At 54.8% G+C, this 26,129-nt stretch overlaps 1 protein-coding gene across 4 annotated transcripts in view; it reads left to right on the forward strand.

The window, feature by feature from the left end:
• WHRN (whirlin) overlaps positions 1–26,129 on the forward strand; it is an 88,834-nt gene that overhangs the window by 15,347 nt on the left and 47,358 nt on the right. For all 4 annotated transcript variants that reach the window (XM_046022348.1, XM_046022351.1, XM_046022349.1 and 1 more), the window contains exons 2-3: positions 8,335–8,553; positions 20,004–20,129. In XM_046022348.1, coding sequence (XP_045878304.1) covers positions 8,335–8,553; positions 20,004–20,129 — 345 coding nt within the window. The remainder of the gene's footprint in view (positions 1–8,334; positions 8,554–20,003; positions 20,130–26,129) is intronic.

Consider the following 26,129-nt stretch of genomic DNA (forward strand, 5'->3'; position numbering starts at 1 on the left):
GAGGTAATTAACATAGATAAAAATGTGGTGCAGAGGAAAGGAGCTCTGAAGACAGGGCTAATTAGGGCTTTACTTTGTCAGGACATTAAAATTCACCCCGGCAGCAGAGAGTCCACACCATTAATTTCTGTCCTCCCTCCAAGTGGGGTTGAATGGGGATGATCTTTCTAGCCCATGTGGCTGTACCTAGCACCAGTTCAGGGTTCAAGAGTTCAGGGGGCTTTCACTTGTTTATGGTCTGTAAGTCCCACATCCCCTTTCAGACCCTCACTTTGTCCACCTTGTGAGGCCAAGACAGAGGGTTGCCTTTGGGTATCCGAACCCCCTTTCAGTGCTGATGAAAGAAGCACGAGTTTGGAAAGTCCGAGATTCAAATCCAAGCCCTGCCTCTTACCCTCCTTCTGACCTTGCATAAGACACACGACCACCTAGAGTCTCTTTCCTCATCTGGGCAATGTGTGGTCATCCCTGTAATTCTACTGTTACCAATAATATTAGCCACCATGTGCTGGCCACCGGCTATGCACCCTACTGAGTGCAAGACGCTCTGTGTACATTATTTCGTCAGTCCTCATTTTGTCCCCACAGTACCTCTGAAAGAGGAGGCATCAGTAGCCCCATTTAACAGGAGATAAAGCTGAGGCAACTTGTCTGCGGTCTCCTAGCCAAGAAGAGAATAGAACTTGGGGAATGGCTTTCTAGTGAATGTACCTTTACCCTGAGAAACTCCTGAGGGGGATCCTTACCCTAAACGTACTTTTTTATTTTGGTGCTTTGCAGTTCTCTAGTTTGCAGTTGGAAGATAGAGCCAAGGTTTGCCTATAACTAGGAGATTTCTGGAGCCTGGGGAAGAAAGCATAAAGGAGGGTGGATCCCTGCACCAGAGTGAGAACCCTGCTTTGGGAAAAGGCCTCTGAAAGCTCCCACCCAGTCCCATCCACAGTGCTGTGGAGGAGGAAGTCTGGTCCTCCAGAAGCACAGATGTCATAGTGCTGTCCCCTGCAGGTGATTTTAGGAACTACAACAGGGAGGGACAGGGGTGGTTATGAAAAAAGATGCGTTTGCTCGCTGCTTCAGGAATTCCACTTATCTCTGATCTAGAGAATTAGACACACGTGTGCTTCAAGATGCATGAAAAAGCATGTTATCGTGGATTTGTTTGCAGTGGCAAAACCCAAGAACCATCTAAATGCCCAACAACAGAGGAGTGGGAATTCAGTGGTGGTGTTTCTCTGCCAGGAAGAGCGAGCGCCATAGCACACAAAAAGATGAGCTTACTTACTATCATTGAACTGGTGGGCAAAGATCGCCAAAATACATCTTTTTAGCTGGAAAAAAAACACGGTGATGAAAATGTTAAGTGTAAGTCAATTTATGTAAATATCAGACAACAGTATTTTTGTATGTGGGCTTCCACATATTTATAAAATGCACAGAAGATTCTGGAAGGACAGACAGTGGTTATGATGGATGGTGGGTTGAGACCCTATCATAATCAGACCTAACCCTTTTGCAGCTCCTACCTGTGCTCTAGGCATTAAACGCTTTATGCAGATAAACTAATTTAATCCTCACAGCCCCACTGTGGCGAAGCTGGCAGGGGAGCCTCGGTAGCTGGGCTCCAGAGCTGTAGCTCCTGGCCACTCTTTTGCTTCTCTTGCTGAATCCCATGTGTGCCTGAGGTGTGTGTGCTCCCGTGAGTGTGGAGTGAGGGTGAGTGAGGGTGCCGACCTAAGGCTGCCTGAGCCCTAGTGGAGGGCCCTGATCTTTCTGCAGCTTCATTTGAACAGATTCCCTGGGGGCTGCCTAGCATTTAGAAAGCTCAATAAATATCTTGTTGGAAGAGGTTATAAAGAAAACAGAACATGTGGTGTGCCTCAAGGAACGTAACTTGGAGTCCTAGAGACAGGATGTATGAAGCTGACACGGGGACTCTAGTACAGGTGGCAGTGAAAATACAGAAGTATGCTGGGTGCTCTTGGACATGGAGAGTCCATTGCAATCCAGGAAGGCTCTCTGGAGGTGATGGGAATGGGCTGAATGTCAAAGACAGGGCAGATGTGAGGAAGTGTGGATTAAAGGAAGAAAGGATGTTTTTGAAGCTGAGGAAAGTTGTAAGAGAGAGGCTAGAGCTACCTCTGTCTTTGTGTCAATGTAGATAAGAGCTTTAGAGAATTCTGGGGCTTGGGTTTGGGAGAAGTCGCTGGTAGACTCAGGAAGGAAATTCACTACATTTAGTGCTATATACTACATATCAGCAGTCTACATTATCCTTTTTTTTTTTTTTTTTTTGAGTTTTGAGTTTTGAGTAATCTCTACACCCAACATAGGGCTCAAACTCATGACCCTGAGATCAAGAGTTGCACACTCCTCCATCTGAGCCAGCCAGGCCCCCTGTTATCTTAATGATGCTTTCCACAGTGGCATTTTAAATGCAGAAACAGGCACAGAGAGGCAGGATAGTTTGCTGTGTCACACAGTAAGTCAACAGAGTCAGGATTGGTGCCCAGTGAGTCTGCACACGAAGCCCCCACCAGGCAAGGTGGGGGTCAGAGTGGAATCAGGAAAAGCAGGCACACATCTTCCCTTCTTCTCTTCCTGATCACTAACTTGAACCTGGGTCTTAGGCAGGCTCCCCTTCCTGAGGCTGAGTATCTCTGTTCCTGAGGAGAGAAAACTTGACTCTGCAGGCCTGTGTCCTGAAATAGGCTATCTGCGTCACCGCGAGGTGCCCTTTCTTGAGATGTTTCCGGAATGCGTCCTTTGTGCATGCCCCGAGGACAGTAGTCTGATGGTCCCGTGACCTCGAGGTGCACTTCACATTCGCTCTCTGGTGCACGTTCTTGATCATAGGAGCATGCGTGCGTCTCCCGTGTGAACACACAACGCCCGGTCCCCTTTCCACTGTGGCCGTCTCCCGTTGCTTTCTCTGTCCTCTGCTGAGCGGAGGATCCCGTCGCCTGGACTGTGATTTGGGGGCTTGATAGTCGGCTCTGAAGAGCTGAGCGAGGCAAATTTGCCTCCTGAAAACATTAATCCAAGGAGCAAGTTATTAACTTTGAAGACATACACACATAATTTACATTTCCATAATCACAACACGCCGCCCCCAGCAGTCATCTGCTGATGGATGGTATCTGAGCCGTGTCGTCTGCTTGGTCCGATCGTGATCGCGAGGATCTGACTCCGTGAACGCACGTGAGCCCTGGGTCAAGTCTCACCAGCAAACACACCGTAACAAGCGTGGGAGCGCGTGCTCTGATGACTGCTCTGCCTGTAGTGGTCTCTCCCTAGATCTCACGTTGTTTCCTTCTTAGCCACAGCTCTCTGAATTCTCCAGGGACAGGCACTGTGCCATAGAGGGCCCTTCTACCTAGAGAGAGAGAGGAATTAGGATCTTCATTTTATAGGAAAGAAACAGATGAACAGAGAGGGTCAGTAATTTGTGTGAGGTGGCACAGCCAAGAGCAATTGGTTCAGGAGCCTGGTGCGGGCTGCCACGTAGGAGATAGGCATGGGTGACAGTCACCAACTTGCACCAGGCAGAGCATGTTGCTTTAAGGTGGGTGTTGGATGTGGTTTTCCACCCACGGACAGCTGCCTGCGAGGAACAAAGCCGCCCAGCCACGATCCCATTGGAGACAGACAGTCATGGGTCTCCCCAGCCCTCGGGTCCCTTGGGAGGCCCCCCACTGCGCATGGTAACGCGGGGTTGTGGTGGGCCTCCTCCCACACCTCGGATGCTCTGTCTTCCCTGGTGTTGATCCCTTCCAGCCCCGCTGGCAGGGAGCCTCAAAGCCCCCAGGCTCAGGATCTGGTTTGAGGACTTTGGCAGCAGCCTTAGCCCGCACAGTCTTGAGGACTCACTCCCTGAGGGCTGCCTGGACTCGGTCCCTGTGTATCCCAAAGCCCCCCATCTCATGACTGTCATGGGTAAACACTGCCTTTCTTTCTGATGGAGCCACCAACCAGAGGACACTGAAGTTGCCTCGTGGGGCAGGACCTCAGCTGTTAGTGAGTTCAAGCTGCTCGCTGCCGGTTGGTAAAACTGAGACCCCGCCAGAGGAGGACATGGCCCCGGGCCACCCAGCGAGCCTATGGCACACCAGGGCCATGCCTAGGCCTCTGTCTCCCGGCCGGAGTTCCTTCTAGTTTCCTCTGCCGCCTGAGCCGTGTGGTGTGCGGAGGCTCGCTCCGGCCAGAGAAGCTGCTAGTTCTTCTGAGGACCGAGCTGCCGGGTGCGGCCGAGGCCCAGTCGGCGCCCGGGCCTGTGGGTGGCCGCGCTTGTGCGGGCATGGGGCACCGGCCAGCTCGCCTTTGGAGTTCACTTCTTGGTTCACACAAGCAAGTGGCTGTGTGAAAAAAACAGAGATAGAAAGGCAGTGAGAAGACAGAAACCAGCTTCTTAGACCGCTCTGGTCTCCTTGCCTTCCCTGCATGACCCACGCATCGTGGCTAAAAAGGGCAGTGGGTGTAGCCGTCGGGGTGGCGTCTCTCAGCCCCCGACCAGGCGGTATCCTAAGAGCCTGCTCTGGGGTGCCAAGCGCTGTTTCGGGAGTCTTGGGCTTGTTCAGTTTTGGAGGAGGAAGTTCTCGCTCTCCAAGATCCCCCAGAAGCCCACATTGACCAAAAAGGCCAACAATCGGAGGTTCTGGAAGGGTCTTCACTTGAGTGGCCATCAGAGTTCCTGGCCCCTCAGTCTTGTGGTGGGGGAATCGAGTGCACAGAGTGGAGGGGGCTACCCGGGGCTGGCCTCCTGTGTGTCCTTGGCTGTGTTTTCCGTACTCGCTCCCTCTCTGTCCCTTCCCATGTCGGGCTCCCAGGGTCCCCTTCTGTAAGAGACCAGAGGCGCGGGAGACTCAGTGACCTCCCAGGCCCTCCCCGTTCCCGCTGTCCGTGCTCTTCTCACCAGAGGCTCTAACCTCCTCTCCGTTCTCAAGGTTGCTGCCTGCCTATTTATAGAACTGACCAAGAGACTTGCACTGCAGCCAGCGGTGCGAATACAAGCCGTGCTCTCCGCGGCCCACCTGCTTGTGTCACTCCCGGGACGAGGCTTCTCTGCACCTGGTTTCCCTTCTCAGTGCAGATGCCCGGGGCAGAGCGGCGAGTGGGCTGAGCTCCTACTGTGTGCAAAGGCCCTGGGCCTTCTGCGTGGTCTCCTGGAATCACCACCGCCTTGGGAAGTGGGTGATGTTTCACGGTGCTGCTTTGAGACGGGAAGTGCGGGCCCCAGGACTCACGACTCACAGGGGACAGAAGTACAACTCAAATGCAGTTCTGCCTCTGTGCACCGTTTCTGTTCTTTCTTCTGTTCCTGTGGATGGCGGGGCTCAGGCTCACAGTCTCTCGAGGGAGGGAGCAGGGAGGAAGCAGGCCAGTGGGCCGGGCCTCCGGCCAGCAGTGCCCTCACAGAGGAGGGAATCCTGGATGGGGTCAGGAAGGCACGGGTGCCTCACAGGTTTCTGCTGAGGCTGCTGCCACCCTGTGACCCCCTTCCCTGCTTCCTCCCCCAGAGGTCTGCTTGCTCCTTGGCCTCTCCATCCTGCCCCCCAAACTTCGCACAGGTTCTACCTTCCCAGCTGTCCTATCAGGGGGAGTCCCAGGGACTTGCTGAAGGAGCGCTAAATCTCCCCCTGCTCGTCTTCTGGGAAACGCTTTGTAAAAGCAGACTTTTGGAGAGCTGCCATATTCTCATTATCCCTCCACCGGGGATGGGCATTTATTGATTTATTGATTTATTATTTTTTATGATGTTAGTGACCATACAGTACATCATTAGTTTTCAATGCTGTGTTCCATGGTTCATTGTTTGCGTAGAACACCCAGTGCTCCATGCAATCCGTGCCCTCCTTAATATTCATCACTGGGCTGACCCATCCCCCACTCCCCTCCTCTCTAAAACCCTCAGTTTGTTTCTCAGAGTCCACAGTCTCTCATGGTTCGTCTCCCCCTCTGATTTCCCCCAATTCACTTTTTCTTTCCTTCTCCTAAGGTCCTCTATGTTATTCCTTATGCTCCACAAATAAGCAAAACCATATGATAATTGACCTCTCTCTCCTTGACTTATTTCACTCAGCATAATCTCCTCCAGTCCCGTCCATGTTGATGCAAAAGTTGGGTATTCATCCTTTCTGATGGCTGAGTAATATTCCATTGTATATATAGACCACATCTTCTTTATCCATTCTTCTGTTGAAGGGAACTGGCATTTAGCTATGGACTTGAGGGGCCCGGACAGCTCCCAGCTTACCCTGCCTCCTCTGGGAGAGGCTCAGTCCAGCTGGGAGATGCCCACTCTGGGCGAAAGCTCTTCCCTTGGCCCCTTTTGTCTTTCCAGAGTACTGGGGAACCAGGAGAATGCAGCCCAGGGCACATCCAGGCAAGCTTGGGGGAGTCAGAGAGCTAGATATTCCCCTTTTTGAGGCATATTATTCTTGTTTTCTGAGATCAAAAGCAGTGTATCGTCATTCTGGAACATTTGGAAAGTATTGAGAAAAAGGAAGAACAAAATAATAATCACCCATAATCCTGCCCAGAGAGACACTGCTGGTGTGTTGGCACATCACTCCTCGGCTTTGTTTTGTTTCTCCTGTGTGTTTTTGTCTCTGCATCACTGAGGTCATCCCATAAGATAGGATGGGGATCCTTTGGCCCCCCTGCACAGTACAGCATATCACGGATCCATGGCATTGTGTACGCTCATCATCATTTACAAATGTGATTTTAACAGCAGCGTGAGCCTCGTGTGAGCAGGCTCTAGCCCCCCGCAGTTGCAGGGTTGGCTGTTAATCCTCCCGCTAAGTTACCGTCCCTGGATAAACAGCATCATTTCAGCTCCAGGTGCCCCATAGGAAAGCAATATGGCCAGTCTCGGCGTCCACCCCGGGCGGACAGCGCGGGCTCTCCTCTCTTCCTGGTGCTTCCATCCCCAGACTAGGAAACATAGAAGGAAGGTGGGGTCTACACTCAAAATTAGTTGCTGTGGAAAAGGAACCCTAACTCCCAGTGCATAGGCAGGTGATTGGCCTCTGTTTCTTCATCTGAAGAATGGACCTCTCTCCTGACAAGATTCCATGAGGATTTCAGGAGGAGGCAAAGCATGCCGGGTACGGAGCAGAGTGTCTGAGACAGACAGGCTCTTTATCAGTGTCCGGCTATCATTATCAATCGTTTCATCTCTTGACATCTCTCACTAAGACCACCCCCGGCTTCTGCAAGGGCTCACAGGTTCAACGTAGGGTATGGTTGTACTTGTGGCTAAGATTGATGCCAGCGAGGGGTGTCTGGGTGGCTCAGTCAGTTGAGTGTCTGCCTTTGGCTCAGGTCATGATCTCAGGGTCCTGGAATGGAGTCCCGCATCAGGCTCCCTGCTCAGGGGGATGTCTGCTTCTCCCCACCGCCCCTGCCCCTTGTGCTCTCATGCTCTGTCCCTCAGATAAATAAAATCTTAAAAAGAAAGAGAGAGAGATTTATGATAACGGAAGGATATATTAAATTTATTTATTTATTTTTTCAGCATAACAGTATTCATTGTTTTTGCACAACACCCAGTGCTCCATGCAATACGTGCCCTCCCTATTACCCACCACCTGGTTCCCCCAACCTCCCACCCCCGCCCCTTCAAAACCCTCAGATTGTCTTTCAGAGTCCATAGTCTCTCATGGTTCGCCTCCCCTTCCAGTTTCCCTCCACTCCCTTCTCCTCTCCATCTCCCAATGTCTTGATAACAGAAGGATATACAGCAAAATGAGCACAGGGAACAGGCTCAGGGAGCAAAGTCTGTAGGAAAGCGGACACAAGCCTCTGAGTCTCCCCGTGCTGCAGGATGAGCCCAGGATGAGCTAGGAGATGTCCACCAGGGATGCTCATTGGAGAGTCAGTGCCGGGGTTTTTACTGGGATCTGGTCACAGAGGTCCTCTCTGTGATTCCGGACCCCCGCATAGCTTGCACGAGGAGCGTAGGCGCAGTGAGCTAGGTTCAGGAATGGGAGGGGCACTCAGAATCTAGGTTCCCAGGTGCCAGCCAAGCAGGCCTTCCTAAGGGTGCAGTCTTGGGCCTGCTGCGTCAACTCTTCTCTGCACACTTATGCTGAGTGATCGTGTTTCTTACGTTTGGACCACTTCAGGATTGGGTGGGACTGATGACCTTGTTTCCGTAGGACAAAAATTGAGGGCTAGGGGAAAAAGAGCCCGGGGGCTGTGGGGGTGCTGGTGATTCAGGGGCTGGCCTCCTGCTCCTGGTGTGGGGTCCTGAAAGAAGTAAGTTCCGGGTACTGGGAGGGGTGTCCCTCGCTGCCCCCTTCCTGCTAACCCTGTGCCCCTCTCTCTCTCCAGGCTCTGAAGGGCTCGAAGAAGCTGGTGCTGTCCGTGTACTCGGCGGGGCGCATCCCTGGGGGGTATGTCACCAGCCACATCTACACCTGGGTGGACCCGCAGGGCCGCAGCATCTCCCCGCCCTCGGGCCTGCCCCTGAGCCACGGCAGCACCCTGAGGCAGCGTGAGGGGGATTCGAGGAGCGCCCTGAACCTCCTGCAAGGCGGGGACGAGAAGAAGGTGAGCCGCCCGGCCTTGGCCTCAGCACGCCGGCTGGGGCGGAGGGCTGGTGGGGGAGGCTGGGCCCCCGAGACCCCGTTCTCCCTGCCAGACTCAGAACGGGGACGCTTCTTAGAGGCTGGATAAAGGGGCTTGGTTCTTTCGGGTCTCTGTTCTCTCAAGGCCCTACTGAAGGGTTTGAACTTGTCGCCTTCTCTTTCTGATCCATGCGATGTACATTCCGATACAGGCTAAGATCCTGCCCCCAAGGAGCCCAAAGACTGTGACTTAAATCAGATCGTTTATTTCTCCCTGACACCGAACAGAGGGAGCAGCGGGCAGCTCTGCCCCCCCCCCCCGTCTTATTGTGGGACCTACCCTCAGCCCCGTCGTCCTCCCCTGGGCTCACGCCCCTTCTGATGCTAGAAGCTGCGACCCCGCCAGTTCCCCAAACTAGCCCCTGGAATGGAAAAGGGAGGAGAGAGCGCTCAGAGCCCAGCTTTCATTTCAGCATGATTCGACTTCTCGGTGGTCGGGACCCAGGGGCATGGCCGCACGCAGCTGCCTGACCGCAGGCTCCGAGGGAACCCTCTGCGGCTATGTGTCTCGGGTTGTCAACAGCAGGCACTCGTATTGGTCCCCTTGTACCAAGTGAGAACTGACAGGGTGTGGGCAGTTCCAGATCCAAAGCGGAGCGGGGAGCTCAGGGTGCACCTCTCAGGGGAAAGGGATTTCCCCCATGTCAGCTCTCTGGCTCTTTCCAGGGGTAGGCATGTGGCCCACGAGCACCGTGGGGTGTGGTCACCCAAAAACGGAGGTAGGGGCATCGAAGCCCTCCTCCCCTCATAGCATGACTGTTACAATTAAAAAACAAAAAGACGGGAGATGATTCCCCTGAGTTTTTGAGCATCACAGTGGGTGCCGTTTGCCTGGCACCCCATGGTTGCCAGGAGACCAGGAATGTGAGTCCTGCACGCAGCTCTCCAGATGTTTTAGGAACTGGACACCCACAGCCCAGGTTCAAATCCTGGCTCCGCCGCTTACCAGCAGTGTGACCTTGAACAAGTTGCATAACTGCTCTGAGGCCGAGGCCGGGCGGCTCACCTTCTTCTTTGGGGTTCCAGGCCAAGGTCTGCCCTCTGGAGACTCTTGCTCAGCCTTCCTTTCCCACCCATGAGACCACCCCTCCATTTAATGTGCTTTGGGGCAGGCGAGAAGCCGCGGTGGGGGGCCCAGTGGTAGACCCCCACCTCCCGAGCTGCCCAGGCAGCTTTGCGGTGGCAGCGCTGGGTGGGCAGGGGTGGGCTCGAACCCCCACCCCGCCAGGTGATCTGTGCTCCGTAGCAATCTTGAGCCAGCAAGGCTGCCTGAGGCATGAAGTCATTTTCAAGGCCAGCCTTCCAGGACTGGGCAGGGAACTGGCTTTATCTTTCCCTTGAGCCCCTTTCCTATGTTGGGCATGGTGCTGATGGGTGCTGGGCTCTGGGCTTCAGCACCTCAGTGAATCCTCACGGCCACCCAGCTGGCTTAGCTGTCATCCACACTTCAAAGCACAGGAATCCAAGAGAGACTCAGGGCAGTGTAGCAACTAAGACCCATTCCACGGGTCACCCTGGTCACCCCGTACTCAGTACTTAGTGAACACCTGCGGTGTGCTTCATGCTGTGATGGGAGGGCGCATTAGAGAAGTGGACAGGAGAGATGGGGCCCTGCTGTGGAGAAGCTTCCAGTGAGTTTGGAGTTCATGGGAGGAATGAGACCATAATCCAGAAAGGAGCAAGGGTGAGCAAGATCATTAAGGTGGTGAAGAGTGATGGAAGGAAGTAAAATCCGGAGACAGAGGGGTGGAGAGTGACAGAGAGGGAAGCTCTGCTTCAGATGAGGTGGTCCGGGAGGGCCTCTCTGAGGAGGTGACTTCTGAGCTGAGACTTGGGAAGGAAGAAGGAGCTGCCATGTTCTCTGGGGGCTGAAAATCCCAGGCAGCAAGGATAGCATGTGCAAAGGCCCTGAGGTAAGAACCAGTTCACATCCTCAAAACTTAGCAAGAAGGGCCCTGTTGCTGGAATTAAGTAGAGGGGAGGGATGGGAGGAGATCAGGTGCCCTCTAGGAATCTTAGAATAACTTATGTAGGAAAACAGAAGGTAGAGACTTAGGGAATTGTGCTCCAGGGAGGACCAGAGACCTCAGGAGGCAGGAAACACCCTGGACCACACCAGAGTGGCCTTCACAGATCTCACAGCTCCAGACAAGCTCCTTCCCTCCCTTCCGTTCTTCTTCTTGCCTGGATGCATCCTGGAAACCTCCCCATTTCCTGTTGTGAGGGCTGTGGGGAAATCTCTCTGGAAACCGCCCTTCTGTTCCCTGGACCCAAAGCTTGACAGGCTCAGACTGTCTTCTCTCTGGGGTCCTGGAATTATCTAACATTCCAGATCACTGCGACCAGACTCCCAGACTTCCTGTACCAACCTTCAGCTCTCCTAGCCCAACCCCAGTGGATGCACACCTTCTAGAGAGCGTGCCCAGGCGGTCGTGGTTGTGAAAATCCCACGTCGCTAAGAGACTTGGGACAAGCGCTGGACACTGTCCCCTAAAGCTGCTTCTAGCATTGCAGCCGCTCCCGATAACGCTGTTCTCCACGCTGAAGTGTGGAGCCGTCCTGTGAGGGCGAAGGAAGGAACAGAAGGGAAGAACAGATGTAACTCTCTGGGAGTCAGACCCATCTGCTCTCAGGTTACAGTCCCGTCCTCAGAGGTGAAGAGGCACAGGGGGCAGCAGGGAACTTCACTCCGGGCTCCCGATCCTGAGTGCTCCTCAGCCTCCACAGCTACAGTGACATGGAACATGCTCGTTGGTGGGGGGGTGGGTTACACAGGAGAGCGTCAGTACGACTGGGAGGGTAAGACACCAGAGCCAGGCTGCCTGGGTTCAAATCCTGGCTCCGCCGCTTACCAGCAGTGTGACCTTGGACAAGTTGCATAACTGCTCTGAGGCTCGGTAGGGACTGCTTTCCCCACCACTGTGTTCATGTCGCGGCAGTACGGATGTCGGTTCTGGGTGCTGGTACATTCACAGTGCCTGGATCAGTGCCTGGCACAGCATAGGCGCTCAGTACTTATTACGTGAATGCCTGAATCAAAACAAAACACCTTGCCAACAGCCTGGGGTGTGGTAGCAGCTCACTCAATGCTTGCTGGGTGGGAATCCCAGTCTGTGTGATCCGACCCTCACACACTGTTCTTTGCAAAGTCAAAGAGGAGGATGTGGCCATCTGTTTCCCCAGTTGGCATTGTTGTGGGTGTGTGAACAGCTGCCACCATGTGCCCAGGGAGGAGAGCCACGTTCCCTGTCTCTGTCACCTCTCCTTCACCCACAAGGGAGGTGACGCTCATCCGAGCTCAGCAGGTGTCAGGCCTTCCTCTTCGGGGTTCTCTCCTGGTCAGCTGGGGCTGATGGGGTGGAGCCTACCCTGCCCTCTTCCCTGGGAAACACAATGGCTTAGGGGCTGGATTTAGAATCCCAGGGCTCCGGGCTTTCTTTTAAATTGTGGCAAAACACACTTCACATATCTTGTATCTTCTTCACCACCGTAAGTGGTACCAAGTTCAGGGGCATGAAGTGTGTGCTCACTGCTGTGTGACCGCACCTCCAGGACGCTTTTGCTCTTGCCAAACTCAGACCCGTTCAGGGGCAGCCGTCCCTCTTTCCAGCCCCTGCCGGCCACCCGTGCACTGCGTGTCTCGGAATCAGACCCCTCTGGGCACCTCGCGCGAGTAGAGAGATGGTCTCTTGTCTTTTTCTGACTCGTTTATTTCACTTTGTCTTCAGGACCCCCGCGCTCGTCCTGGTTGTAGCACGTGATGAGATTTCTGCCCTGTTTAAGGCCGATAATGGTCCGCTGTCCGGAGGGACCACATTTTGATCACCCGGGTGGTGTCGTCCTCTTGGCTCTTGTGGATAAAGCTGCTGGTCGTGGCTGTGCAGTGTTTCTCGGAGTCAGTCCTTGCGGGGAAGCACCCAGCAAGCCCGTGGTTGGAGCATATGGTGATTGTGTTTTTAATGCTTTCAGGAAGCTCCGTCCTGTTTTCCCACTGTGGCTTCACCAGCCAGAGCATGAAGGTTCTGGTTTCCCCACAGCCTTGTCAACACTTGGTATTTTCTGAGGTTTTCTTTTGGTCTGTTTGTTTTTGTTTGTTTGTAGCGATGCTCTGATGGGTGTGAGCGGTGCAGGTCTTCCCCCACCTTCCCTAGGAACTTGGTGCCTCAGCATAGCAATGGCGGTGCCCGAGGGCACCCAGATGGGAGGGGTAGAGTTCAGGGGCAGGGCCAGATCTCTCTTTCCCAGCCCTCTGTCCTCACATCACCCTGTGCTGCCCCCGCCCCCAGCATGAGGAGCCCAGAGGAGGCAAGCTGAGGTGCCCCAAGGTCTGATGTCATGCATGCTCTGTAAAGGGACCCGGGAGGGTGCTGTGGTGTACGGAGGGGCTCCTGCCAGCTAGAGATTTAGGAAGGCTTCCTGGAGGAGGTAAGCCTTAGAGTTTGGCTACATGGCAGTGGCAGGAGTAGTGGTCCAGGCAGAGGGAAAGGTGTGGCAGTGGGAGGGAGGTTAGAAAGAACTAGATGGATTCTAGTCCCCCCCTCCCCTGCCACTGGTGTCCCGTGGGAGTTATAGTTGGGACACAGAGTGTGGGGCAGGGTGGCAGGCTGGGAGTATGTGTGCCCCAGAGACATCTTCCTGTTGGCAGCAGGGAGTCACTGAGTGTCCTCCTGGCTGGCAGGGGAACAAGGGTGACATCGATTCTGGGTCTGCAAAGACCTTTACAAGAGCAGGAAGAAAAAGGGGTGCTGTGGGCCCCCCTTCAAGGGAAGTGGACTAGTTGCAGTAAAGAGAAAAACAGAAAAGAGCCCCTGGAGCCCATCATGTTTCTGGTTCTAGAAGATGAACCTCGAAGGTAGGAAATAGACCTTTGGGGGAAGGTTCCCGCACTCTGCCAGCCTCCTCCCCGTGTGGGTGTTCAGAGTCAGGGGGGCAGGGGGCAAGCTCATTCTTTCACATGGCTTGAAGCAGAGGGTGGTTTGATGCAGAGGGTGGTTTGAACGTGCTTGCAGGGCCGGGATGTGGTGGGGGAGAAGGGAGGGAGAGCGAGGTGGGCTGCAGGCCGTCTTCGGGGCAGAGGGGATGAGCGTAGTTGTTCCTAGGTCCCACTCCGAGGCCGGCGCCTCCCCACCAACCTGCCATTGATTCTGAGCTGCGGGGCCCAGACACCTGTTCTTGGGTTCTTAGTTTGAAGAGACAGTCGCTCTGGGGGCGGGGAGGGGGGCGTGCAGCATACCCCACGGAAACAGAGAAGGGCTTTCAGAAGAGGCTCTTCTGCTTTTGCTGTTTCCACAGGCCACACATACGTTGTCACCCTCTTTTTCCGGAGAGAGGTTATGAACGGTTGATGCACACCGCAGCCAGAGCGAGAGAACCCAAACGCCCAGCGGCTCGCCCCTGCTCTGACCTTTTCAGATTTCAGTGCAGTTTCATGGAGTCGTTTGACTCTGAAGCCAGATCGGTAGGCTATTTGCAGATCGTAGCAGCAGGGCCGTTTTCCAGATGAGAAAGTGGAGGTGCGGAAAGGCTGAATGAATTGCTCCAGGCCACACAGCCTCTGAGCGGTGGGCCAAGTTGTCCTCAGATCCTAAGTCCTGTCCTCCTTACCTTCTGGACGGGACTGAGAGGGAAGTGCCGTCTCCCCCGCGCCCACCCCCCCCCGCACCTCCTTGGGTGTCCTCTGGCTCTGCAGGCCTGGCCTGCGCACAGCCTCAGGAGGGGCCCCCTCTGGCCCAGCTGCTCACTGCGCCAGGAGTCTTGGTCAGCACCTGGGAGTCGCTCAGGGGAGCAGTGGGGCAGGAACAGCCGATGGCAAGGCCCAGGTGTCACCCACCTTGGTCGTTAGTCCCCAAGCAAATGGGCTAGTCCTGTGCCATCACGGTGTCTTCGACCCTCAGCCCCCATTCCAGGCTGTGACCAGACCCCGCTGCAGCAGTGGCCGCTCCCCCAGACTCACTTGACCAGCCACTGGGACAAGAGGCACCCTGCCCCTTGGCTCGGGCTGAGGCCCAACCTGGTACAGAGGGAGCAGGGACTTTGGGCCTGGGTTTGAAGCCTGGTTCCTGAACTTCCTGACCGTGTGACCTCAGATAAGCCACCCACCCTCAGGTTAGTCTAGTAAGTTTCCCTGTCCGCAGTACGGGGGTAGTCCTGGTGGCCACGGGGGACTGTTTGAGGGCTTAGCACTCGAATACGGAAGTGTGGAGCACAATGCCTGGGTGCCTAGGGCATAGTCATTCCTTCCAGTGACAGCCGTCATGTTTCAAGTGCCAGCTAGGAGCTACGTACCTTTCCTATCTTTTTACCCTGAAACGTTTACTGAGTACCTACAGTGGGCCAAAACTGTTCTGAGTATTGGGAGTATAGCAGCAACTAGCCAAGAATGACTGCCTTGAAATGCTTACGTTCGTGTGTGTGCATGTGTGTGTGTTAAAATAAGTGATATATAGTATATAGAAAAGGGCATGGGGCAATATATGGGTGGGCTAATTCTAGGGTTGGGGAAGGAGGGCCTCATGGAGAAGGTGACATAAGATCTGAGGTCCATGAAGGAGTCATCGTGCCTATATCCACCCTGCCCGGGCCTGAATGTCCAGGCTATCAGAAGCCTTGAGGAGTGTGGGGCTAGGAGGCCCCAGGTATAGTTTGTTGGTAAGTCTGTCCTTCCTCTTGTTGGCTTTTGTCTTTGGCTTTTTGCTTCCCAGCTGCAGAATGGCAGCTGCGGCTCCTGCCATCACAGCTGTGTCCAAAGCAGAGTGGAAGCAGGGCAGGCAGGCAGAAGGCCCTTCTCACCGTATGCCTATGCCTCTTTTTTCTCTGAGGGCAGAATCGCTCCCAGCATCCACCAGCAGATGTCCTCCATCATGTTCGTTGGCCAGAACTGGCCCAGACTACCCACGTCCCAGGCAGAGGGGAACAGGCTTGGCCCAGACTAACTACATCTTGGAGGTGGGGGGGGGGGTTTGCTCTGTTGCTTCCTTGATAGGGTCAGGGTTCTAGGGCAAAGCAGGAAGGGGCTAGGGGGGAGTAGTGCCTGTCCCATGTACGATGTTCGACTCTCAACTTATCTGACAGGGAAAACTGAAAATCAGAGAAGTGGGCCCTGCCCCCTGGTTTCCCAACAGTAAGGGGAAGACTCAGGATTTGAACTTGGGGCTGTGGGAGGCAACACAGCATGCTGGTTAAAAGCCAAGACTGGCCAGCTGCTGTGTGGCCACATCATTTCAGCCCTCCTGCCTCAGTGTCCTCATTGGGAAAATGGGCATAACAATAGAAACCACAGAGGAAGAGAGAGGATTAAATGAGGCAATGCATCCAGTGCCTGGAATTCAGGAAATACTCAGTACGTTTAGTGACTAATTAATTTAACGAGTTATTCATATTATCGGTGGGAGTGGCGTTCTCATGGTGCAGCTCAGTGTCCTTTCCCGTAGGTGACCATTTTCCCTGCCAAATGCTGGTTGAATTCCCGCAGGTGATTGAGGCAGATTACCCTGTGGTGGATAGGACTGTTACTACAGCTCTGTGATACAGGCTGTTTTATTCCCACGTAACGGATTTATGGGGAGGTGGTGGGGAGGCGGGGAGGTGTGTTTCCATCCTCAGGACTCAGAGGGGCTGCCGCAGACAGCCGCTGCCATCTGGCTGTCGGGGGGCTCCTCTTGGCTCTCTCCTCCCAGAATCTTCTGGGCTTGGAGCTGGGGATCCCAGTTCGGGGAGGAGAGTGACTGACTCCAGGCCACTGCATGAGCTGGACTCTAGGTATGTGTGCCCTAGGCCCTGAAGGCAGAGCGTGGGGGAAGGGGTGCGTTCTGCGGGCATGGCAGGGGATCGGGAGGGAGCCACACACTCTGTCCTCAGCGGGTCTCACCGACCTCCCCCAGATCTGGGCCCCACCTAGTTCACTCCCACCCCGCCACGGTCTCAAGGTGCACACGCTTTCCTGAAGGACCTGGCCGGCAGTCTTCCCAAAATCCGAATGAATCTGAGCAGGTCTCTCTTTCACCTAAAGCCCAGTCTTCTAGGCCTGGCTCTTGGCCCCCCACTGGCTAATCTTGTCCCTTCCCCGGGTTCCCCACCTTGCTTTAGCCAAACAGAACCCTGCGGGACTGCTGGGGGCTGTGCTGTGTCTGAGTTCTGAGCTTTTGCCACCTTCCTGCGCCCAAAATACTTGTCTTCCCTCCCCCTTTCCCTAGCTGACCCCCTAGGCCTTCACGGCTCAGCTCGGAGGTCCTAATTCTGGGATACTCTGCCTGAGGTCAGGCTCCCCAGAATGGACTCTGAGACCAAGATATCCCTGAGGAGGTTTCTGGGGAAGTGTCTGTGGTGGACAGAATGATGACCCGAAATGCTCATCCCTCTTCCCTGGAGCCTGGGAAGATGTCGCCTTCCTTGGCCAAAGCCACTTCGCAGATGTGGTTACCTTAAGGCTCTCTAGATGGGGAGAGTCTCCTGTATTCTCTGGGTGGTCCCATTGCAACCCCAGGGTCCCAAGGAGGCAGGAGGGTCTGAGTCAGAAAAAGAGGGTATGCTGCCCAGAGCAGAGCGAGGTGGGAAGGTGCTACCCCCACTGGCTTTGAGGATGGAGGAAGAGGTCGTGAGCCAAAGAAGGCAGGTGGTCTCTGGAAGCTAAGGCAGGCAAGGAAACCGTCCCCCCAGAGACTCTAGAGGGAATGCAGTCTTGTCTACTCACTGTAGACTTCTGACCTCCAGGCTTGTAAGATAATAAATCTGTGCTGTTTGAAGCCCCTAAGTGTGTGGTCGTTCATCACCACAGCAGGGTAGTGCCCTGAGTTCGACGCTGGTAACAGGGCACGGGGCCACGGGACTGGGCAGCGGGCGCAGTGGCTGTGACGCCTGCCGCGGGGGAGCAGGGGATGCGCTGGCCCACAGGGTCATCCGGAAGGAGGCAGGGGTGGGGCTTTCACCTTCCCTCTTCTCCTAGTCCCTGGATGGGAGCTGCTCGGTGGGGGGAGGTGAGCCACCGGCAGCCAGCAGTCCCCGCCCTGGGGACAGGGACCTTGTCACATGCTCCTGTGATCCAGTGCCCTGCACGAGGCGCAGACATGGGGGGCTGGGTGAGCGAGTGGAGCGAACACCAGCCATAGCTCAAGTGCACGGCCCGTCCCGGACTCTGAGGCAGCAGCGTCGGGGAGGACGCCTCGGCCTTCCTTCCAGGGCACCTCATCTATGCACGCAAGCCCCATTGCTGGCCGGCCGGGGCCACAGGGAAGATAAGAACGACAGCCAGTGTTTTCTGAGTGCCTGCGCTGCGCCAGCCATGATGCTGAACGCTCCAGGGGTGTGGACCCACTCATGCCCAACATGCCAGTAAAGTGGATATGACTGGTTTCCACGTCTCTACAGATGAGAAGGCAGAGGCATCCGCACAGGGTAACACACCCAGCAAGTGTTGCTGCCGGGACGAACCCCCAGCGGTTTGGCTCCAGAGCCGGCACCTGTAACCAGCACGCTGTCACCCCCCTGGGGCCCAGACCTGCACGTGATCGTGATCACAGACAGGGCAGGCCTCGAACCCACGCCAGCTCACAGTTGTCCCAGCTGCAGCGCTGCACGGGGCGGGGTGGGGCCGTCACAAGGGCTGCATTGTCAAGCCCGTCCTCAGAGCCTGCCGTTTCCAGAACATCCATCTCTCTGACGCTGCTGGGTGACCGTTCCCAGGTGCCCCCTGAGAGCAACGGGGGCCTCACAGCTGCTGTCCTTTCTAATGTGGTCTTCTTTCGGGGGAGCAAACCGGGAGCTGACTCTGGCCTGAAGGGGCTGGGGCCACCCCAGAGCCTGCAGTCCTAGAACCAAACGCCCCAGAGGCGTTCCGTCTGTTGGGCCCTCTCCTGACGTCTGCCAGCCTGCAGGAGTCAGCTGCGGCTCGGTGGCCTTGTCTGATTTTGTCGCATGCAAAGTGGAACCAGCAGTGACTGACGTTTGTCAAGCATTCACTGTGGCCCAGAAACTAGCCTGCATTTGTCTCTGAATGGGACCCTTTCCGTAGAAGCCCTGTAAGGCTATTTTCATCTTTTTGTGGGTGAAGAGGCCGAGGCACAGAGAGATTAAGGATCTTGCCTGAGATCACACAGCAGCTCCCCCCGCATCGGGCAGTTTGGACCTGAGTCTCTCTCCTTCACCATCTCCACCCAGAGTGGTTGAAGAATTAAGTGGGATTAATATATGCAAAAGACTGTGTTCTCTTTGGGTCCCTTCCTTGTCCCGGTCTTAACCTGTTGAGGGATATTTTCTACCCTTTGGGGTGAGTTCCAGGTTTTCTGGTGCAACTCCTCCTTTTCCCTAATTCCTCTTTCATACTCAGGACATATGTAACTTGCATGTTCCTGCAGGCTCCTTCATGGATTATGAGGCCTTCCGGAATCAGCCCCCAGCCTCCCCTGCCTGTCCCCTAGCCCCCCAGCTCCCCCTCAGCGCTCCCCGCCTAGGCCACAATGACTCACCCCACAATCCTGTCCTGAGCAAAGCACGCTCCCCTAATGCCGCGTGCTGACTTTGGAAAGCCCTTCTCACCCCTGCGGGCCGCTGCTGGCTTGACTGCTGCTCACTCTCCAATCTCTTCAGAGCTGTCACCTTCTCCCGGAAGCCCCCCAGCCACCACCCTCGCCCCTGGTCAGGACCTTGCACCTTCTCTGCATTGTTGTGGCCTCTGAGCTGCCCCATTGTGCACTGATCACACTGTCCCATGAAGGTCGGCTTCCTGGTCTCTGTGCCTTTCTGCTGAGACTTTTGGGAGCAGGACTGGTCTGGGTCATCTCTTGGTCCCCTGGCCCAGCAATGGGTCTGCACTTGGCAAGTGCTCCCTGTGTTTCTAGAAAGAAGGGCAGCTGAAGCCACACTGCCATGGGCCGCTGGAATGGGTGGCAGAGCAGGAGACTGCTGGGGGGTCGGCAGGGGACCCCTGGCTGGTAGGAGATCCCCAGGGAGGCGGAGTGGACTTAGCTTTGATCCTAAGGAGGATGGAAGGTGTAGGAACCTAGGGCCAGGGCAGGCTCTCCCTGGCTGAAGGGTGTGGTGAAGGGCAGCTGGGGGGGGGGGGGGGGCTATGGTCCCCACGGTGTGGAGCACAAGTAAACACCTGAAATGTCACATCACTCTAGAGAATTCTAGGGGTCACCTCCTTCATCGCCCTTCTTTCCCAGCACTTACAGCTGTGGCCCCGGGAGGGAGAGGGATGTCCCCAAGGCCACTCAGGAAGTTGGAGGCAGAGCTGGGGCAGCTGATCTGGAATGTTCCAGGCCTGAATCGGTGTGCCCTTTGGGATAGGCCAAGGACTCCAGAGCCTGCTAAGCTGCCCCCCACGACATTCATGTCCCCCTCAGGCCCTCGAACAGCGATCTCCTGTCCCTTCTGCAGGTGAACCTGGTGCTGGGGGATGGCCGGTCCCTGGGCCTCACAATCCGCGGGGGAGCCGAGTACGGCCTGGGCATTTACGTCACCGGTGTGGACCCGGGCTCAGAAGCAGAAAGCAGCGGACTCAAGGTGAGCGGCCCGACTCCCGTGGGCTGGGGACGGGCGCCAGGGCTGCACACACAGGGCTGAGGGAGAGAAGGAGCTGTGCTTGGAGTTCTTTGCAGCTGATTTCGGTCAGACCCGCAGCGGGGCAGTCAGTCGCAGCTGGGAGCCCCCCACCCTGGCTGCATGCCTCCAGTGCTCAAGAGGAAGCAGTAGGAGCCGTGCCCCCACCTCCCGAGCCCATCTCCCAGCAGTCCTCAGAGCAGGGCAGCCTCCCACGTGATGCTGGGCGGCGAACCAGCTGAGCTCCTTATGATCGCTGTTTTGCAAACACCGCCGGTGGCTGCAGTGGCCCTGACCTCAGGTTCATTGTGGAGCATGGAGAGGGAAGAGTGGAGAAAGCGGGAGCTGGGTTGAGCTCACACCCGGCAGCTCCCGGGTGCCAGTCGGTCAGGGCAACCAGCAATTATTGAAATAGTATTGTTAGCTCGAGCTTTGGAGAAGGCTGACTGCGTCCAGGTCCTGGTCATCGACTTCACACATAGCTCATTAAATCCTCAGGCCGCCCTTGTGGGGAGGTGGCTCTGACCCACATTTTCCATTTGTTCAGGTGGACACGTAGAGAAGGTGAAACTGACTTGCCCAGGTCACGGTGCTGATGGTTGCGGACCGGATGGAGCCCAGGCATCTGTTCTGCAGCCCGTGGCCTTAGCCGCAACGTCGCACCACCCCACCAGAACTTGCTCAGGGCTTTGGGGGGCAGTGACAGTGAGCGAGGTAGGGACAAGGACCTGGAGCCCAGGAGACAGATCACCTAAAGTGGTGGTGTGTGTTGGGGGTAAATCCTGATATCAGGGAAGCCAAGGCAGCAGCGATGGGAGCAGTGGACCCAGGTGGCATCCGAGCCCACCTTGCATAATGAGATAGGTTGGCGTTGGAGGGGCTGGGGAGGAAGGGGTGACCCCGAGGGAGCCAGAGGGTTTGACCGTGGGTAACCAGACGGCCGGGGAATGAAACACGAAATGAGATTGTGTCTTCACAATCTCAGCTTCTTCTAGGATAGATGATACAGTTGGAAGAGCTCTGGGCTTGGAGTCTGGGAGATTGGGTTCGAATCCTAGCTTTGCTGTTTTTTCTTTAATAGTTGGGTGACCCTGGGGAGCCCCTCCAGCTGTCCGAGCTTCCCTTCCCTCTCCCAGCTGAGCATTATAAATAACACCTCTTTCTCAGGATTGTTGAAAAGATGAGAGGAGGAACGAGCTGACAATGACGGTAATAATGAAGGTTAAGTTTACTGAGCTTCGCTGTTATGGACTGAATGCTTGTGTCCCCCACATTCATCCATGCAATCCCTGACCCCCAACATGACGGTGTTAGGAGGGGGAGGTGCTTTGGGAGGTGCTTAGGTCACAGGGGTGAAGCCTTGTGAATGGGATTCATGTCCTTATTAAAGGGGCCCAACCCCCAGAGCTCCCTCGCCACAAGTAAGGACGCAAGAAGTGGGCAGTCTGCACCCGACCTTGCTGGTCTCTGACCCCAGACTTCCAGCCTCCAGAACTGCGAGGAATGAATGTGGTTATAAGCCAGTCTGCCGTGTTTTGCCATAGCAGCCCTGATAGCCTAAGACAGGCTTCTGTTTGTCCCCGTCTTTGTGCCGTTAAATCACATCCCCACAACACGTCTGGGAGAGCACCTTCTCGGGTTAGCCCATTTTACAGGTGCAGCAGCTGAGGCTCGGACCGTCACACAGTGAGTGGGAGGCAAAGCGGGGACTTCCGTGCGGGGGATCAGGATTCTGGCCAGCTGGGCCGGCAGTAGGGACCCCACAAGCATGTGTTGGGTCTAGTTGATTCTGAAATGCCCCTGGGTCCCCAGAGCGCATGCCGTGTTCTCAGAGAAAGATGACTTCCAAGAGGAAACAATCTCCCAGTAGCCTATGTGCACATTTTGTTTTTTAAGAAGTTCATTATTTTGGGATAATTTTAGATTTACTGAGAAGTCACAAAGGGATTTCCCACTTATCCTTCATCCAGCTTCCCCTGACATCAACATGTTATGTAAAACCTCAGTATGTCTGTCAAGGTCAAGAAACTGACATTGGTATGATGCTATTTCACAAACCACATGCTTTCTTCCGGGTCACCAGTTTTTTCACTAATGTCATCTGCTTCAGCTAACCACATTGCATTTGTCCTGTGTGCAGTTTTCATTCCATTCCTTCCTTTCTTTTTTTAAATTATTTTTAAAAGATTTTATTTATTCATTTGACAGAGATCACAAGTAGGCAGAGAGGCAGGCAGAGAGAGAGAGGAGGAAGCAGGCTCCCTGCTGAGCGGGGAGCCCGATGCACGGCTCGATCCCAGGACCCTGGAATCATGACCTGAGCCTAAGGCAGAGGCCCTAACCCACTGAGCCATCCAGGTGCCTCTCATTCCATTTATTTCTTAAACTGCACCCCATTTCAAAAAATATGAGTGGCAGCTTTTTGTCACTGAATAAAGTTTGTTTGTTTGTTTTTTAAATGAATGAGTGAGGAGATTGGGGAGAAGAAATATGGGGGCTGAGAAAAAGAGATGACTGGGGTGAAGGTCTTTCCCAGAGCACTCGCTACAAGGTGGGATGCAGATTTGGCCCTGAGCTTCCTGGCAGCCAGTGCAAAGAGGGAAGCAGATCAGAGATGTCTGTGAGGTGAAAACAGACACCACCCCCCCCTGCCCCGTGCTTGAGAAGCGTGGTTATTCCTGAGCCTGGGAGCACTTTTCCTGTGGTCTCTCATAGAGAGAATGCCATGTGATGACATGAGCTATGTCCTCCATGACAGGAAATGTCTGAGCACGTTCTCTACTCTGTTGGGGTGGACGACTTCTGATTGAATCCATGTTAAAAGAAAGAGGGAGGGAGCGTGAGAGAGGATGTGTTAGGGTCTGGGCAGAGAGCCCTGGGCACGTTCTCCGTCTCTGTCTCTCTCATCCCTGACAGATGGCAGCTTTTATTATCATGTTGTCCACTTACTGAGGAGTCACTGTGCCAGACCTGTGCAAAACGCTTCACAGTGTTACGTGATTTTTAGGACAAGGTGCAAGAAAGGAATGTTCTCGTCCCCATTTTTACAGGTGGCAGATTCGGGAGCGGTGTTAAGCAACTTGCCCAAGGTCACCCAACTAAGACGTGCTTGGTCCACACCTGCCCTGCACACTCTAAGTCCCTGTTCTTTTTGTTGTTGTTGCCACCTTTTCTTTTGAATTTTATTTGGTTTTATTTAAATTGAGTTAATTAACATATAGCGCATTATTAGGTTCAGAGGGAGAGTTCAGTGATTCGTCAGTTGTACATAACACCTGGGGCTCATTCTATCCTGTGCCCTCCTTAATACCCATCACCCAGTGACCCCATCCCCCCCAACATGTCCTTAACCACTAGGCTTCACTGCCTTGCCTCTTGGTGATAACAGGTGTCACTGTCTCCAGTTCACAGCTGAAAAGACGGAGGCTCATGGAATTGCAGGTCAAACTCTAACGTCAGAGCTGGGATTTGAACCCAGGCCTGACACAGCCTGGGCTTGCCTTGTATAGGGGAGGGCAGGAGCCCTAGGACCTGCTGACCATCAGCTGGGTGAGGGTGACCATGTCCTTCCCCTCACTGGGTCTCCATCTCCCTGCATGGACAGCAAGCAGCTGAATAGTTCGGCTGGATGAGTTTGGAGGCTTTCTCCCAGATGTGCACGTTTTCCCAGCCTGAGAGCCAGAGGGTGCCAGGCGCCAGGAACATACTCCCGTTTCCCTTCACCTGTGGGTCCCCATAGCCACAGAGAGATGGCAAAACAGGTAGCCTGTTGGCAGGAGTTTTATGAGGGAGGGAGGGAGGAAGAAAGGGAGGAAGGAAGGAAGAGAGGGAGGGAGGGCAGGAGGGAGGGGGCATTACATAAAGGCAGTGAGTGTCCATGGCTGCCTCTCCTTCCCTTCCTTCCTTTTAATCAGCAAGTATATACCGAGGACTCCTGCATGCCAGGCACAGTGCTCGCCTCACAGAGTTGAGCAAGACAGGTAGAGTCTCTGACCTCCAAGAGCTTGCTTTCTAGTGGGAAGACTGTGCCGGTCAGAGGTGGAATGACTCAGTTGTTTAATTACAATCAGGATAAATAACAAGAGGGCAAAGCCCATGGAACTGTGTGGGTGTATAACAGGGGAGACCGGCTCCGATCTTGGATATCCGGGAAGGCTTCCTGGAGGAAGTAACATTTCAGTTGAAATTGAAAAGGAGACAGGAAAATTAATGATGTGAAGGAGGAAATGAGGATTCCAGGCAGAAAGAACAGCCAACGCTTAGGTAAACGGAGTGAGATGTTCCCAAATGCCCAGGAAGACCCGTGTGGCTGATGCAGAGAGCCAGGTGGGGGGAAGGTGCCAGATGATGCTGATAAAGTGAACGGCGCAGGGTGTGTCATTTCACCCAGGACCGTGCAGCCGGGAAAAGATGGGCTCGGGATCCGCAGTTAGTAACAAGGAAGGATGCCCGTGGTCTGTGATTGAGTGGGGAGCACAGGTTGCAACACCCTGGACCTCACGGGATCGCACTCAGACTGCAGATGCGCGTGCAAATATTTACAGAGAACGCAGAGCAGCTGTCACACCGACCTGTCCCAGCGTGTCAGCGTGTTTCCCGAAGGCGGTGGGATGACCGATGACTTTCACCCTTCTTCACATCCCTGCGCGGGGTCTGAATGAAGCGAATATTACTTTTATAAGCATGAAAGCAGCAATGGGAGAGCCATGCCCATTTGGAAACAAGGCAGGGGAAGAATATTCCACGGAAGTTTTCTGGTCCCTTCAGCTCGCTACCCAGTGGCAGGCAGTCAGAGGCTTTATTTGCTCACAAAATGCCCGCCCCCAGAAGAGGCTTTTCCTTCTTCAGTCCCCGCAGCAGTAAAGCACTTTGCGTTCCCCCCACGGCCTCACGTTCCCCCTCCGAGTTCCCGCGAATGTGCTAACACCGGCCCACACTCGCGCGGGCACCCAGGACTGATTAATTCCGTTTGTTGCCAACGTGCTGTCAGTGGAATCAGGCATATTGAAACGGAATAAATGGGTTTGGCTTGGTGGGTGGCAGAGCCAAGAACAGGCTTTATTTGTCAATAGGGCTCCTTGCTGCTGTGCAGAGCTTTCCCGGGATGGAAACGTTGCCTTCTGCCTGGCTTCCAGCTGCTCACTTCGCTTCTGAGTCCAGGGGAGGGCAAGTCAAGTGCTAGGGGGAGCAGCTCTCAGGAGGGGGTCAGGCACTTCCCCGCACTTACCCTGGGGGTGGCCGGGGTGGAGCGTGCCGCTGTCCCACCCTCCCAGTAGGGGCTAACCCGCCCCCTTCAGCATTTACCTTTAGACTCTCATGTTCCTTTGCACCTGCCTCCCCTGCCCCAGCTTCTAGCCCTCACCGCAGAACAGACCATAAAACCTTATTTGTTCCTTTGAGGACAGCCAGATTGACTGGCATTTAAAAATAATAAAAATGATGGCAGTTACTACTTATTCACCGGTTATTATGAATCAGGCACTGTGCTCAACCCTGTGGGATACACACCTACGTAATCCTCCCAGTAGCCCCATGGTGGGCATCAACAGTGCAGTTTCATAGATGAGCACTTGAGGCCCAGAGAGATGCAGTAGCTTGCCTGGGACCACACAGGGATCTGGGGCCCTGGTCCCTCAGGCCCTCTCCTCCAAAGGCCACGTGCCTTGCTGTCACCTCGCTAGTCCCCTAACTTGACCGGATAACTAAAGAACACAGGGACAGGAAATGAAGGACGTGTGTTCTTCTCAGGAGCCACCAGGCTTCTCAAGCCCAGTGCATTTGTCCGGATCCTGCCCTGTCGCATGGCCTTCGCCCCTGAGCTCAGGCCACGGTCGGAGGCCCATTGAGTTGCCGCTGGTGGAAGTAGGCTGCCATCCCAGCTGGGGGTCTTCTGAGCAGATCCACTTCTGAGCAGACGCTCCCAAGAGCGTCCCGCATTCTGGGTCATCACCCTGTTGCGTGCAG

This window comes from Meles meles, chromosome 11, assembly GCF_922984935.1.
Source record: "Meles meles chromosome 11, mMelMel3.1 paternal haplotype, whole genome shotgun sequence".
Taxonomy (NCBI): Eukaryota; Metazoa; Chordata; class Mammalia; order Carnivora; family Mustelidae; genus Meles; species Meles meles.